This window comes from Falco rusticolus, chromosome 4 (assembly GCF_015220075.1).
Source record: "Falco rusticolus isolate bFalRus1 chromosome 4, bFalRus1.pri, whole genome shotgun sequence".
Classification (NCBI taxonomy): domain Eukaryota; kingdom Metazoa; phylum Chordata; class Aves; order Falconiformes; family Falconidae; genus Falco; species Falco rusticolus.
Genome location: NC_051190.1, coordinates 8,706,357 through 8,719,740, shown reverse-complemented (window position 1 = coordinate 8,719,740; position 13,384 = coordinate 8,706,357). Strand labels below are relative to the sequence as shown.

Sequence of the window (13,384 nt, the reverse complement as noted above, 5' to 3'; positions counted from 1 at the left end):
AGTAGACATTTCCCTGCTTAAACTAATTTGAAGAGACATCATTGTAAATCAAATTAGGAAGAAAAAATTCCAAAACTGAGACTGTTGAGAACAAGCCTATTCATTTGTACCAGCATGGTGCTTCTGCTTGTGTGCATCTAGAATGACTGGCATTTAAGTATTTATGTGATATTCATGCCAGGACTTTACTAGGAGCAAAGTGCAAAAAGCCCAAGCTAAAAGGTGTGCATGTCAGTTCCACAGAACTTTGAAGCATAGGTTTCAATCTCCCCACACAGAGCACAACAGTTCAGCCAGCATTAAATTTTAAGACCATGGAAATCAATGGAACATAACTGTGGGGAGGAGGCATGCACTTTGTGCTGTGCTGCAGAGCACCAGATTGCCAAGCCAGGTCTAAAACTCTTCAATAGTCACAGAGTTTAAAGTGAGAAACCGTGCCTCAGGCTATGCAGTGGAATCCCACTGGAAAGAAACCATGGGAAAACAAGCAAGCACTGAAATACTGGCATACAAAAATATCATGTCTCAAAAGCTGTACATCATGTCGTACAAATGGAAGACCGTGCAAAGTGGCAGCCTAGCTATCTCTGGATGGGAAGCAAAACAGAGACATTAACCTTGTGCTGCACCTAAATAATTAAAATTCTTCTGATCGAGGACTTAATTATTCAGTTGCAGAACCACGGTCACAAAACTATCTTGCATCCACATTTCCATGCAATACTCCCTGCAAATCGTGCATATATGTCAACATCCTTTGGGGTAAGAACAGACTGCTCAAGTCTCTACCATGTAGCATAGATGTGCCTATATGTCTTTTCCTCTGACATTCACTAGTGATGAAAATAAAAATACATCTAAAATAATTACGAGCATTTTGAAATTGAAAATCTGTTGGTTTTGCTGGCAGCAAGTTTGGACTCTTTGCTTAATGACTTCTTAATAAATACAAAAAAATCAATAGATAACTAAGTCTTGCAAAGCTGTAGAATGCACTTAATTCCACTGTCAGCTGTGTTAGCAGGCTGAAGGTTTATCCTCCAGGAAATATTCCTCCATTATAGAACTCGGCAAGTAAAACAAGATTATAAATACAGTAAGCTAGAAATGACAACAAAGGAAAAAACTCCCATTAGTTTAAGTCAACTTATGTAAGCCTACTTCCTTTCTATTGCCAAAAGAAATTATTTTTCCTCTCTTTTTTCTTTTTTTTTTTTTTTTTGGGGGGGGTGGGGGGGGAGGGGAGGGCAAAACCAGACATGTTGCTCAAGCTGCATCTGATCTAATCCTAGTAAAGAGATTATTCTCCTTTCCCAATCTACCTCTATTGGCACATGCCTATGTCCTCCACCACCTCAGAGACTACTGCTCAGAGGTGGCAGACAGATTCACATACAGTCACCCTCACCCTAGTTCTGTCAAAATAATTCTATTTTCAAGCACTCTGCTAGGAAAAATGCTGATCCAGCTCCTTTTACCAAACCAGTTTCAGGAAAAGCATACAGAACAGCTTATGACAGCTGGTTTGAATGGGACAATAATGCCCAGCAAGCATAAGTGGCAGAGCACAGTAATTTCTTAGCAAAGGTACAGAAAAACCTTGTCATAATCATAAGCACAAAGGAGATCAAGCAAGAACTACTAGCTCATATGGAGAATGGAGATCTAAGTTCAGGACTGGGACCAGGAGAAAGTGTTTTTCAGTAAGCAGGGGAAAAAACTGCAATGAGAAAAGGAACACAATGTGCAGTTGTCAAGGTGTTGGTACAGGCCTAAATGGGAACAGATTAAATAGTGTGAGGACAGAATGATGTAAGTTCACGTAAGATTTAGCACAAAAATACTCCTGCATAACCACATGCATTCTTTGGGCCTTCCTGGGAATGTCAAGATAGGAAATGGAGGCAGCAGGTACCCAACTAAGAAAGTAAAACTGACCTCATTATAAAAGGCATTTTTATTTCTTTAGGCACATTTAGAAAGGTTTTCTTTGTGTGTGTAATATTTTAGTCCAGACCAAAATGGAGGCAGAGCTACAATGAAGATTATGAGACAAAGTCTTTAGAAATAAATAATGGTTTTATACTTGAAAAAGCTCTCAGGCGTAGGAGTGTCTCTTTAGCTCTAAATTTCTTACAGTGAAAAAATGGTTACACTTAGCACATTTACTCTAAACAGAGATTCAGTAAAGACTGTTTTCTTGCATCCAGCTGTGATTAGAACCTATTTAGTTTCATTATTGTTTCTACTGTAAAAGGCCTGCATCACTTCATTTTTCATTGTATTCATTTGTATCTAGAGGTCTGAGTGAGATATTGTTTACCAATGTAAAAACCACAATTATTCAAGGCAATCAAATTATAGAGGTATGTATCTAAGAATCCTACTATCTACCCTTAATTCTCAACCAGAGCCTGTAGATATGTAATTTCTTAAAATCCCAAATTCTAACTACTTCATTTTTGGTAACAGCAAAGGGTAGTTAAAGAAAAGACTTGACACTTTTTGAGAAAACATGTAGTGCATCAACTGTCCCCGCAAATCACTATGAATCCTTACACTTTACAGTTATTCTGGAAATGTTGTGCAAGTTCAAGTCCCAGAAATATTCCACACTGAATAATTCTCCAGAAATGGAAAAGGATTAAGAAGTCTTCCAGATCAGTAAGTACCTGCTGTGATGTATCCAAGTAGCTGCCTGCTTGCTTTCCTAGGGATGGAAGAGGCAACTGCAGCCTAATACTGATTTTGCAACAATAATGTTGTTGACTTCAAGTAGTCTAACCCTCTAGTTTGCACCAGTACTTGATAAAGGAGAATTTAGTGCCATTTAAATTAGTCTGTCAAGTATGTCAGTTAGTGAATAAATCTAACACTTTTAATGACTAAGAACACTAGGAGAATGAGAGAGTAAAATGTGCAAAATACAGAAGCCCACAATCTGGAGGATCTAATAAAAAACCCCCGGAAAGGTACAATACAAAGACAGTTTAAAAGGCAAGGAGAAGTGTTTGCATCTAGAAGTTTCTGTAATATTAAAATCAGACAACCTGGGCTTTTCCTCTTTCTGCAAACTACAAATGTAAAGTTTACCTTATCATATAAACAAAGACTGACTGCAAAAGCTCAAAAACAGGACTTGTTTTCAGTTGATACTGAGATGATGTATTTACAACATCCTCTTGAATTTCCTAGATTTTATGCAACGCTAACGTAAGCAGATGAGATCCTGCTGTGTGTCACTTCTGGTACTGTACTATGCTATGCTTCACTTTTCAACAGGTATCGTATTTTAGAGTTTTCCAAGTGTATGTCACCAAGACACATTCACCCTCACCCTGGCTTTGGTTTTTATCTACATTCCTGTGAAATCCATATTTAGCCAAGTATTCACAAGCCTCTTCCAAGTACTTGAAAAAATGCTGAGTGTAAACTCAATAGCAGAAAACACGTTATCACTGTCCACAACTACAGGTAAATATGAGGTGACACAGACTTAGAAAAATAAAACTGGAACAGCTTCTTCAGCTCATGTACTTTGGACAAATAATGTAGAATTTTAAGTCAGACTGTAGGCAGTCTTATACTAACAAAAGGTAAAATGCTACTCTCTTTTTTACTTTCATCAGCTGTCAGCATCTGCAAGATCAGATTTGAATGTTCTGAAGCCTTCTTTTATCATCTTCTAGTGTACATAAATCCATTATAGAATCCTGCTTTTTCCCAGTGGCAATCCTACTGCCAGAAACCATGTTCTCTATGGATAGTTGCCAGAAAGCCTAGCCCACATTCCGATGCCTTTTTTTTTAATTATATGTCACATTCCTAGGCTCTTCTAAATATACTACCAGCATCTCAGAGAGTAATAAAGCAAATGTTGAAACTATGTTAATCATGGCTCATTTTTCATTATTATCAATCTCTTCCACAATAGCTGTTTAAAATGTATCAATTGATGTGTAGAAAGAAATATCTGAGTATCTTTGGTATCTTTGGAAGGTATACCTACGGAAGTACACATGCAAGACGTGTTTCAGAGTAGTGAGTCCCAAATCACTCACATTCTGAATTAATAGGAGAGAGAGAGAAAAAGAGATATGAAAACTGACTTTGGTGCTGATATATAATCCATGTAAATGAGCTTTACTAAAAAAAAAACCAACAGCAACCGAATTAAACAGTGCCTTACACAGGCTTGTTCTCACACCTGGACTTCTGCCTTGGTACTGCATTGTCCAAACTGCATTCAGATTGATTCTGTACTTTCCAAAACTACACTTTCCTTTTAATATGGAAAAAAAAAGTAACCTTCTTGTTCCCTTTTTTCATCTGTGAATATACCCATATGATTAATTTACTAAGACCCTTTCCCCTATTTTCTATCAGAAATCTGTAGACAGTTGATAATTGCCAGTTACCAAATTTGTGGATAGAAGAAAGAGCTACTGCTTGCTAAGACAGTTACCACAGAAATTCTTACTTAATCATAGTTATTTATTCATTGTTTAAAAGGATACTGCCTTGCAAATCCTGTAGCTGTAGGCAACGAAAATACTTTGTGCTTAAGGAGAAGAAACAGAATGCACTGACAGATTTAGAATCCCGATGTGTACTTAAACATTTCAAAAGCAAAACATCATAAGCAGTCATTTTCAGGAAAAATTAAGGAGGCCAATTCCATCAGAATGTTCTGCAGTTTAAATGGACCCCCAGCCTTGCTGTGAAATGGCCTAGAGCTGACAGAGGTCTCTCTGTATTGACAGACAGATAAGCACACTTATCTGTAAAGCACAATCATCCCATAATTTTATTTAAATTCCTTCAGTATGTGAACATTATCAGAATGACAAAATACTGTTTTCTGAGCCCCATAGGCTTTATTGTCCAAAGATCAGTAACTCTTCTATTTTTAATATTAATTGACAAGCACTGTAAGATATGGAGAAACTAGGGGACAAGGGTTTTGCAGTAGATGGGAATGAAAAGTATAAAAGCACATCAATAACCAGACCAGCTCTTTATATTTTAAAATGCTGATCAAGAATACTGTAAATGTTGAACTGTGATTCTTTATTAAATTTACTAATTTACACTCTTCCTTCTACATTTATAATAGATGCATGCAATCTGTACTCAAAGGCAGCACTAGAGTTACACGTATGTTTATAAATTAGATTGGCAGCCTTTTTTATTGGGTCTCTTCCTTTTTCCTTTACAAAAATATTCAATGTTAAATTTTAATATAGTTTTTATATTTATGGTGTTTCATCTTTCTTTATTTCATCATAAATGTCACAAAATTTGCTTTTGCTTTTTATTTTCAGGTTCTAAACTGGATGGTTTCCTTAAAATGGAAAGTATTTAGTCCTGTTGTGATCATCATCATTTTTAAGCTCTTCTACACAGAGGCTGAAAGAGCCAGAAGATACATGAAGAACAGCAGTGCATTTGTGTCGCGTGATTTTTAAGCCAATTTCATTGACTTCAGCAATTCCACAGCTGGGAGGGATCATTATGATCATATGCAAGCTGACCAGGCCAAAGGTTTTCCCAAATAGTAATTCTAGGCTAAGTTAAAACAAAAACAAAAACAAAAAAACCCACAAAACACCAAACACACACAACCAACACAACCTGCTCTGGATTAGGGGCCTGGGGGGAAAGACACAGGACAACACCCTTCTAATAGACCATTAACTATCTTCATTGAAAAACAAACCAAAAAAACCCTAACGACCAAAAAAACCACCAGAAAAAAAAAAAAAGCTTTAACTGAGCCTATATTTGTGCAATATGTAAAATAATGGAACCCAGTTTCAGGCACTGGATGTTTTTAAACCTTTCATAACCAGATTATAGAGCCTAGTATTAGCAATTAACTAGACAACAACTAATTAATCCTTTAATCATGTCTTTAATAAACTAAATGGACTGAGCTCCTGCAGTATTTCAGTCTAAGGCATATTTTTCGGCCCTTTCACAAGTGCTGTGACTCTCCTCTGAACCCATTGCAAATTATCAATATCTCTACAACTGCAAAAAAAACAAAATGAAGGAAAAACCTTAGAATAAGCTTACAAATAAAAAGTTCCTTTTTCTATGCTGACTTGAGAGTCCTGTGTCTAAATATTCAACGACCACACTTGCCTGTTTTCAACTGAGTTTGGGCTGTGGTTTTGCCTAGTAATTCAATAAAATAAAACATAACCTGGAAATGAACAACAGGCATTTTCTAGAGATATGGTGTGAAGACACTTAGTTGTAAACCTATCAATATCTACTGCCTCTACCCTCAGGCTAGGATTTAATTAACTTATCACCCCTCTGCATTACAGAACTGAAGAAACAGGCAACAAAAAAATAGAAGTATACATGCCTCTTCTTGGTAAGAGTAACATTTCCAGACATTGTCAGTCTCCAAGCCGAGACTATCATATCCATGTGTAACAAAAATGTCAGCAACAAACCAGATTTTGGCAGTTGGAAGACATTTAAATGATAAAAAAAAAATGTTTTTCTGCAGCTGCATGAAGTGATGATTTTGGCTGGTTTGAATTAGACAAAGTAGAAACAGGAATCATGACAGAGCTCTATCTCCCCCATCTCTACAGGCAGTGCCTGTATTAGAGGCCAAAAGGAGATGCAACAAGCCCTTTGACTTTGGCTTTACCTGTAATTAATCAGCATAGAAAAATGTATCCTATACACAGCAGTACTACATATCATGCAGCTGAAGCTCCTTTAGTTTTCCAGCTCTCCTAACTACTCAGGCTAGTTTGCTTCTCCAGAAAAACAGGATTGCCTGACTTTTTTTTTTTTTTTTTTTTTCCTTATTTTCCTCCTTAGCAGTTCTGGAATGAATGAATTTATAGTCAGGCTCAGTTAAATAAATATTAGCACTTGCACAAAAAAAAATGGTTTGGTAGCTTTAGAAGCTTTAAGCATTTTCCAAATCTCTTCAAAATATCCCATATTAATCATTGCACAACCTTTCAAATACTCTCTAAGAAGCTTTGTTACTTTGTAATCCCTAATTTAAGACAGCACTGTACAATTTTCGGCTTCTCAAAATTCTCAGTCTGAATCATAACTTTGAAGAGAAGCTGTCATATCAATTGCTTCTCTTACCAGTCCAACCAATCCAAATTAATTCTCGTTCCGTTTGTGATTATACAGTATCCTTGCATGAATTACGACAATTGCTAGCCTGGAATGTATCACGAGGAAAGTATTTAACGTATTTTTAGCTGTCTTTATTACAGTTAAAACAAGGAAGAGGAGCCAGATAACGAGATTAGGCAGCTCTCTACAGACCAATGACAAATATACTGTAGACATTTTTCAGAAACTTTGGCGCTTTCCTTCTTAAATTTTGTTTTATTACTGGCTTGGGAAAAAGAAATAGGTGGCTGCTGCTTAAGCACAGTAAAACTACAAACTTCTGCTGTCTGATCAAATGGATGTGGCAAAGGGAAAATGAGCAAACTGGTACCTGAGTTCAGCTTATATTCCAAATTTTCAGACCTAAGTCCATCACTCCTAACACAACTATTAATGCCATGTGCTATCCAGCACCTATGACAAATAGTCAGGGGAGTAGAAATTTTAATGTAGTTTATTCCCCCTAAATATTGTCTGGAAACTCACAGCAGCTGTGTGTACAGTCATATACAGCTAGAATTATTCCCAGAAGCTTGAGAGAATAAATCTAATAAAACATTCCCCTCCCATCTACCCTGTATCTTTCAAAGACATTTCTAGCTCTCAGCAAAGACAGAATGTAAGTTGTAAGTGATGTAAGACAATGTAAGATCTGTTCAGCTGATCTGGAGATTCCAGAAAATAAATCATAAGAATAAACATAATCTGCCATATTGTATGGCAGAATTCATGCAAGTCTAATATGCAATTCATTGACCAAATTAAATTGCTGAATTGCCACAGAACAAAAGATATTACAGAACTGTCATACTTTAAGCATTCTTCCATGCTTCTTTTCAGTTAAATCGCAAACTGGAAAACACATACAACATATAGGTAACCAACAGGTGCATTTTAAAGTTCTTATGTTTGGCCCCAGTAGAATGATGAAATAAAACAGCTTACCCTTATTGTACATATTGGTTGGTACTTGGACATCACTCAGACTGATGTTCACTGGCAAGTTGTTGAAGTGGTCATTTGGCACCAGAATGAACTCCTTTCCCAGCTCCAAATAGTTTCCTTCTTCATCTCGTTCATTTATGAGCACAGCATTGAAGTATTCATACTGCAACAGAAACCCACATTCAGTATTCAGAATTCACATTCAGCGTAAAAACGTGACGTTTGAATATTTTAACATATCTATCAATCCATTGATTAACATTTACACGTATCTCCATCTAGAATAGAAGAACAAGATATTTTTGTCATCTCTCAGATTCCCTCTATACTGCTAGTGCAGGCACATTTCTGAAACCAGATTTATCAATACATCAAGAAAACCACATATTACCTCAGATCTCTGGCTGCCCTGAAAACGATAAGGGCAGCTCAGCAAACACCTGGAACAAAAGCAACGTATGCACTATTCTTAATACAAAGCTGTCTAGAATTAAATAATTCCATGGATAATATTTAATGATGATCTCCCTGTTTAGCTTATTTCCATCAGTTTAAGTACTGCTATCAGTGCTGAACTTAGGTCTTGACAAACTAAAGGTGTTTTTACTTCATAACAGTATTAACTACAGCTGTTGTTGCTTACCAAATGTGTACTGACTGACATTTTCTAAAGCAAAATATTTTCTTTCTGCTGAATTTTACAAATGCACATCATAGTAGCTATTGTAAAAATATGCATACTTTAATAAGGACATCTAAACTTAGCCGTGACTTATTTTGAACAAGAAATTATTGTCTGCCTGTACAGATTCCTAAAGAGTATTCTGCCTATTTTGTATAGAACTATAACAAGATAAGCAAAAGCAATTTAGATAAAATTATTGATTTCTTTATGACCTAGTTTAACCAGATATCCTATCAAGCTTTGAAGGCAACAAACAGTGAAGACTACTTTTGAACCTCTTAAATAACCTTAACCCTTGGCAAAATTTTGTGATGAGTTTCGTAATTGAAAGAGACTAAAAAGTTTAGTGTCTTTGAAGACTCTGATTTAAATATGAGTCTCTGCCCTAACTATCCATTTGAGAGTAAATCAATATAATAATTAGACATGAATCTAAGCATTCACATATCATAGATATACCTGTACAGCCTGTAAAAGGATAAATATATTATACCATTTACAAAGCTAAAACAGGATTTTAGATGAAAGTAGAATGCAATAGAAGTCCCTGTATATGAGCTAGATTTTGAGGACCTTCTGTGTATGACAGAAATACTCAGACAAATTCATTGTTCCACATACTATTACTCACATATAAGAAAGATTGAAACACATCAGTATTTGAAAATCAATTTAACAGAAATTAATTGATGTGATTAAACATTTGACCTTAAAGTTATTTTACTTTAATTGGTTTATACTGAGATCAGGCAAATAATCTGCTGCATACATCTCATGAGTATATACAGATAATGAATCCTAAAGTTTTGGAAAAAAACAAAATAGTCTTTATTTTTTCCCTCCTCTGCCTCCAGGAGCCACGTGGGGGGGGTGGGGACGGGATGGGGGGGACCAAACCAAAAAGCGTAGAGAGATCATTTGTGTTAAGCTGTAGTTTCATTAAGCAATTCCAAAAATTAGTATAATGATTGAACACCCCCATAGATGTTACCCTTCTCTATACCATTTGGGTGATTGTGACTGTTCTAGATTTGATTCTTCTCATACCAAAACCAAAAGGATGGAGAAACATGGTAATTTCCAAGAAATATAAGTTCTCATTCTATTTGGGAGAAATCTTCTCCTACTCTGTTTATTATCCAGGTTTATCATGGATCGTTAACTGCACTGCATGCCTGCCACCCACATGAGACAGCAGCTTTTTCAGTTTACCCTTTCAGTAAAAGCCAGAGACAGCTGGCAGAAGACTTGAAAGGCCAACTCATATTTCCCATCTTAGAAAGAAATTGAATACTCCTTCCAACATTAAGCCATGCACTAATGACTGTTGTAAACTGCAATTCTATTCCAATTCCAAGCAAGGAAGAAGTAATCTGTGTAGGTTTTCCGTGATGTATTAGATAGTATCTAAGTGTGGAAGAAAGGCTGATATTACACCCCCTGGCAGTACAGTGATAAATAAGGTTATATATTTCATGCTTCTTTCTCACCAGCCACCTCTCTCTTCACACCCCCTGGCCAGCTATGTTCCAGCAGAGTGAGTGTGACTGTTTCATCTCATTTCCAAACCACTTGTATTCTTGTCCTTAAAGACATGGGTTTGTTTTCCTTTCAGTCTGTTGAACATGGCATTGCCTCCACAACTGCCAGAGCTGCAGATAAGCCATTCTGTTGTTTCCATGATGTTTCTTGGCTTTGTAAGTCTTCTCAGGATGGTCACAGAGAAATAAGAGGGGGGTGGTTTTTTTGTTTTCTTATTAAAGACCAGTGTTGAAAGTATTCACAACACCTAACTCCAAGTTTTAACACAGAAGTTGTACTTAAATATTAGACTTTATGTCAAAGGTGAACACCTTTGGGGGTTAGAGATTCTGCACTACAATATGTAGCAACATACTGATCTTTTTTAACTGAGTTTAAGTTACAAACCAGAATAATTTCTACAGTAATTCACATACAGACTTAATGATTTCAAGGGCATAAATTTACCTGGCCCATGGGTTTTGTAATATTTTAGACATGGTAGGAAAAATGGAAAAAGTTCAAATAAGCATGTAAGAATATACATTGAAATAACCTCTAAAATAATTCTATTTCCTTTCATTCAGTGGTTTATTTCCTTTTCCAAAGAGTTAATTAGTACACATCCTCCTCCATCATGTTCTGTGAGTGGCAAGGCTAGCCAAGTATTAAAATCTCCTATATTCTAAATAAATTAAACCATTCATTTGACAATTAATGGTATTTAGGACTGAATGTTTCTTTGGTTGATTTAGTATTCACTGATTTGTTGGTCTGAGTCTGTATTTTCTCTTTTCAATTCTACAAGCATATACACAATAATATGGGGGGTTGGGGATGTTAAAACAAATTGGAGCATAGAGTAGTCCTTATGGTATTACAGATAATTAATAATTTCCTAAGGGTTTTTTTCTGTTTCAGTTGGGGTTGGGGCGTGGGGGAGTGGGTTGGTTTGTTGGATTTGTTTTTTGGGTCTTTTTTTTTTTTTTTTTTGAAAATGAAAAGCCTACAAAAATAACATATTTAAGACAGTCCTGCAAATTCTAAGGATTAAACATCAGGTAAAATATACAGCTCAAAAATACTACTGAAAAAGATCAGCATTTAAGCAGAGCTGTTATACAGTGGCTTCTTTGGGGCAATTTCCTTCCAAGGAAATCATTGAGTGTGACAGCTGAAAGGTGATAGAAGAAATATTAAAAATAAAAATTGGAGAAAAAAATATTAAAATAAATCCATCTGACATTCTGACACTGCATTTGAGATAATGCCCAAGGGAAAGAGGATAAAGTCCTGTTTGCTGACAACACAAATACTCCACCTGCTAAGCTCTAAGAGAAAATGACTTCAATTTAATCTTGTCAATGGAGGTCAATCCTTGTTGCAACCTTAACTAGGTGAGTTCTGAGTGCACACAATTTAACATGCCAAAAAGTTATTAGTCTAATAAATAACAAAATAATTACCCAGGGTGGGAGCGTAGCCAGGCTTTACTGTGGCTTGGTTAATGAGTAAGTTTACACTAAACTTAAATATAGACTTGCATGGTGAGCAAAAAAGTGGAAAAAAACACTCAAAGGAAATCCCATTTGTGTAATCTGTTATATACATCTCAAGATCTAAACATGAACTTTGATACTTTTGTGCATTTAAATTTGTTCAAGTAAACATACTGGGGTTTTTTGTTTGTACATTGCTTTGCAGCATCTGCATCATTCTGAGTGTTTGATCAACCATTTTGAAAGCCCTCATTGTATCGTAATGAAAAAGACTTAGAGCAAAGCCATAAAAATTGGGGACAAATAGGAATCTCAGCTTTCATGTGATACTAATATTTTACCCTTGTGAAGAAAGCCTTCCCAATGCAAGCCGCTATAAACTGATCAGTAGTTCTCAATTGAACAAGCACTGGACCATTCTGCCTCAGCAAGGAGCTGATCATATCTGAGAAATCACAAAGAATCATATTGCTAATAGTCAGCAGAACCCTGGGCTGCTCTAACATACTGGTATAATCGTAGCAGAGAGAATTATGGGGCTGTTAAGAGATTGATCAGGAGGTTCATTCAGACTGACTAGCAAAGGCAAGCTTTGTTTGAAAACTGTAAGATAGCCTCAGCCACAATACAAAAGCATGTGCTGTAAGGCCTCTTAGGATGGCTGCCGCAGCCATTTGTTAATGATTAAAAAAATTCATTCATTCATTCATTCATCCAAAAGGTATCCCAGAACGGTTACGGGGAAGTGCAAGGTTTGTGGCACGCAATGAGAACACAGGGGCAGGCTGCAGGGGAGAACTGATCTGCAAGGCAAGAAGGAAATTTTGAAGCTCTCTGTTTCAGTTTAGCCACTCGTTTTGGCATAACATCTCAACTAAACAAGCACCTTGATTACAATCAGTACTCTGCTGAAACAAGACATCAGTAATCTAGATATAATACTGAGAAGTACTGCACATGTCTTGCATAATTGCAGTATTGTACAAACTGTGGTAGATGAATGACATTCTGTATTTCCATTTACATTTATCTTACTTTAAACAGATAGCCTGTGATGCTTAAATTATTTATCAAATATTTGTTAACACTGTAAACAGCCTATTTATTTAAATATAAATATTTACTGTTTCATTTAAAAGATACATTCTAATGCAAATTGCCTTTGCAACTTCGAGAGTACTTGGCATATGAGAGTAAACACATATTTGTTTCATCTTATTTTAAAATGAAGTATTTTGTTTTAGTGGTATGAAACAACGCAAGCCACAATTCTAGTATGATTTTTTTTTTTTCTATAGTACAGAAATTATTTTTACCAATACAGTATAAAAAAATAAAAAAAATCCCATTCAGAGAACTATGAAGACTAGGAAGGTGAAAGAACACAAATGGGAATGATTTGCCCTAATGGGTCAGCACTATAGCAGTATTGGGGCTACACTGATAATTTTTAACTATGCAAGAACCATCTTCACAGTGTTTCTCTGCAACTATACAGCTCATCGAAAGACAAAGCTGCACATCTCTGGAAGACACCAAATCAAGGAAAATTTATGGAATTTGCTTTAAA

The 13,384-nt window shown here is 36.0% G+C and overlaps 1 protein-coding gene across 6 annotated transcripts in view; it reads right to left on the bottom strand.

Annotated features, from left to right (window-relative positions):
* Positions 1-13,384, bottom strand: part of CACNA2D3 (calcium voltage-gated channel auxiliary subunit alpha2delta 3) — a 467,821-nt gene that overhangs the window by 279,545 nt on the left and 174,892 nt on the right. For all 6 annotated transcript variants that reach the window (XR_005103980.1, XR_005103978.1, XR_005103979.1 and 3 more), the window contains one exon: positions 8,110-8,272. Coding sequence is in view for 3 of the 6 variants with exons in the window: in XM_037385921.1 (XP_037241818.1) it covers positions 8,110-8,272 (163 nt within the window). In the remaining 3 variants the exon portion in view is untranslated. The remainder of the gene's footprint in view (positions 1-8,109; positions 8,273-13,384) is intronic.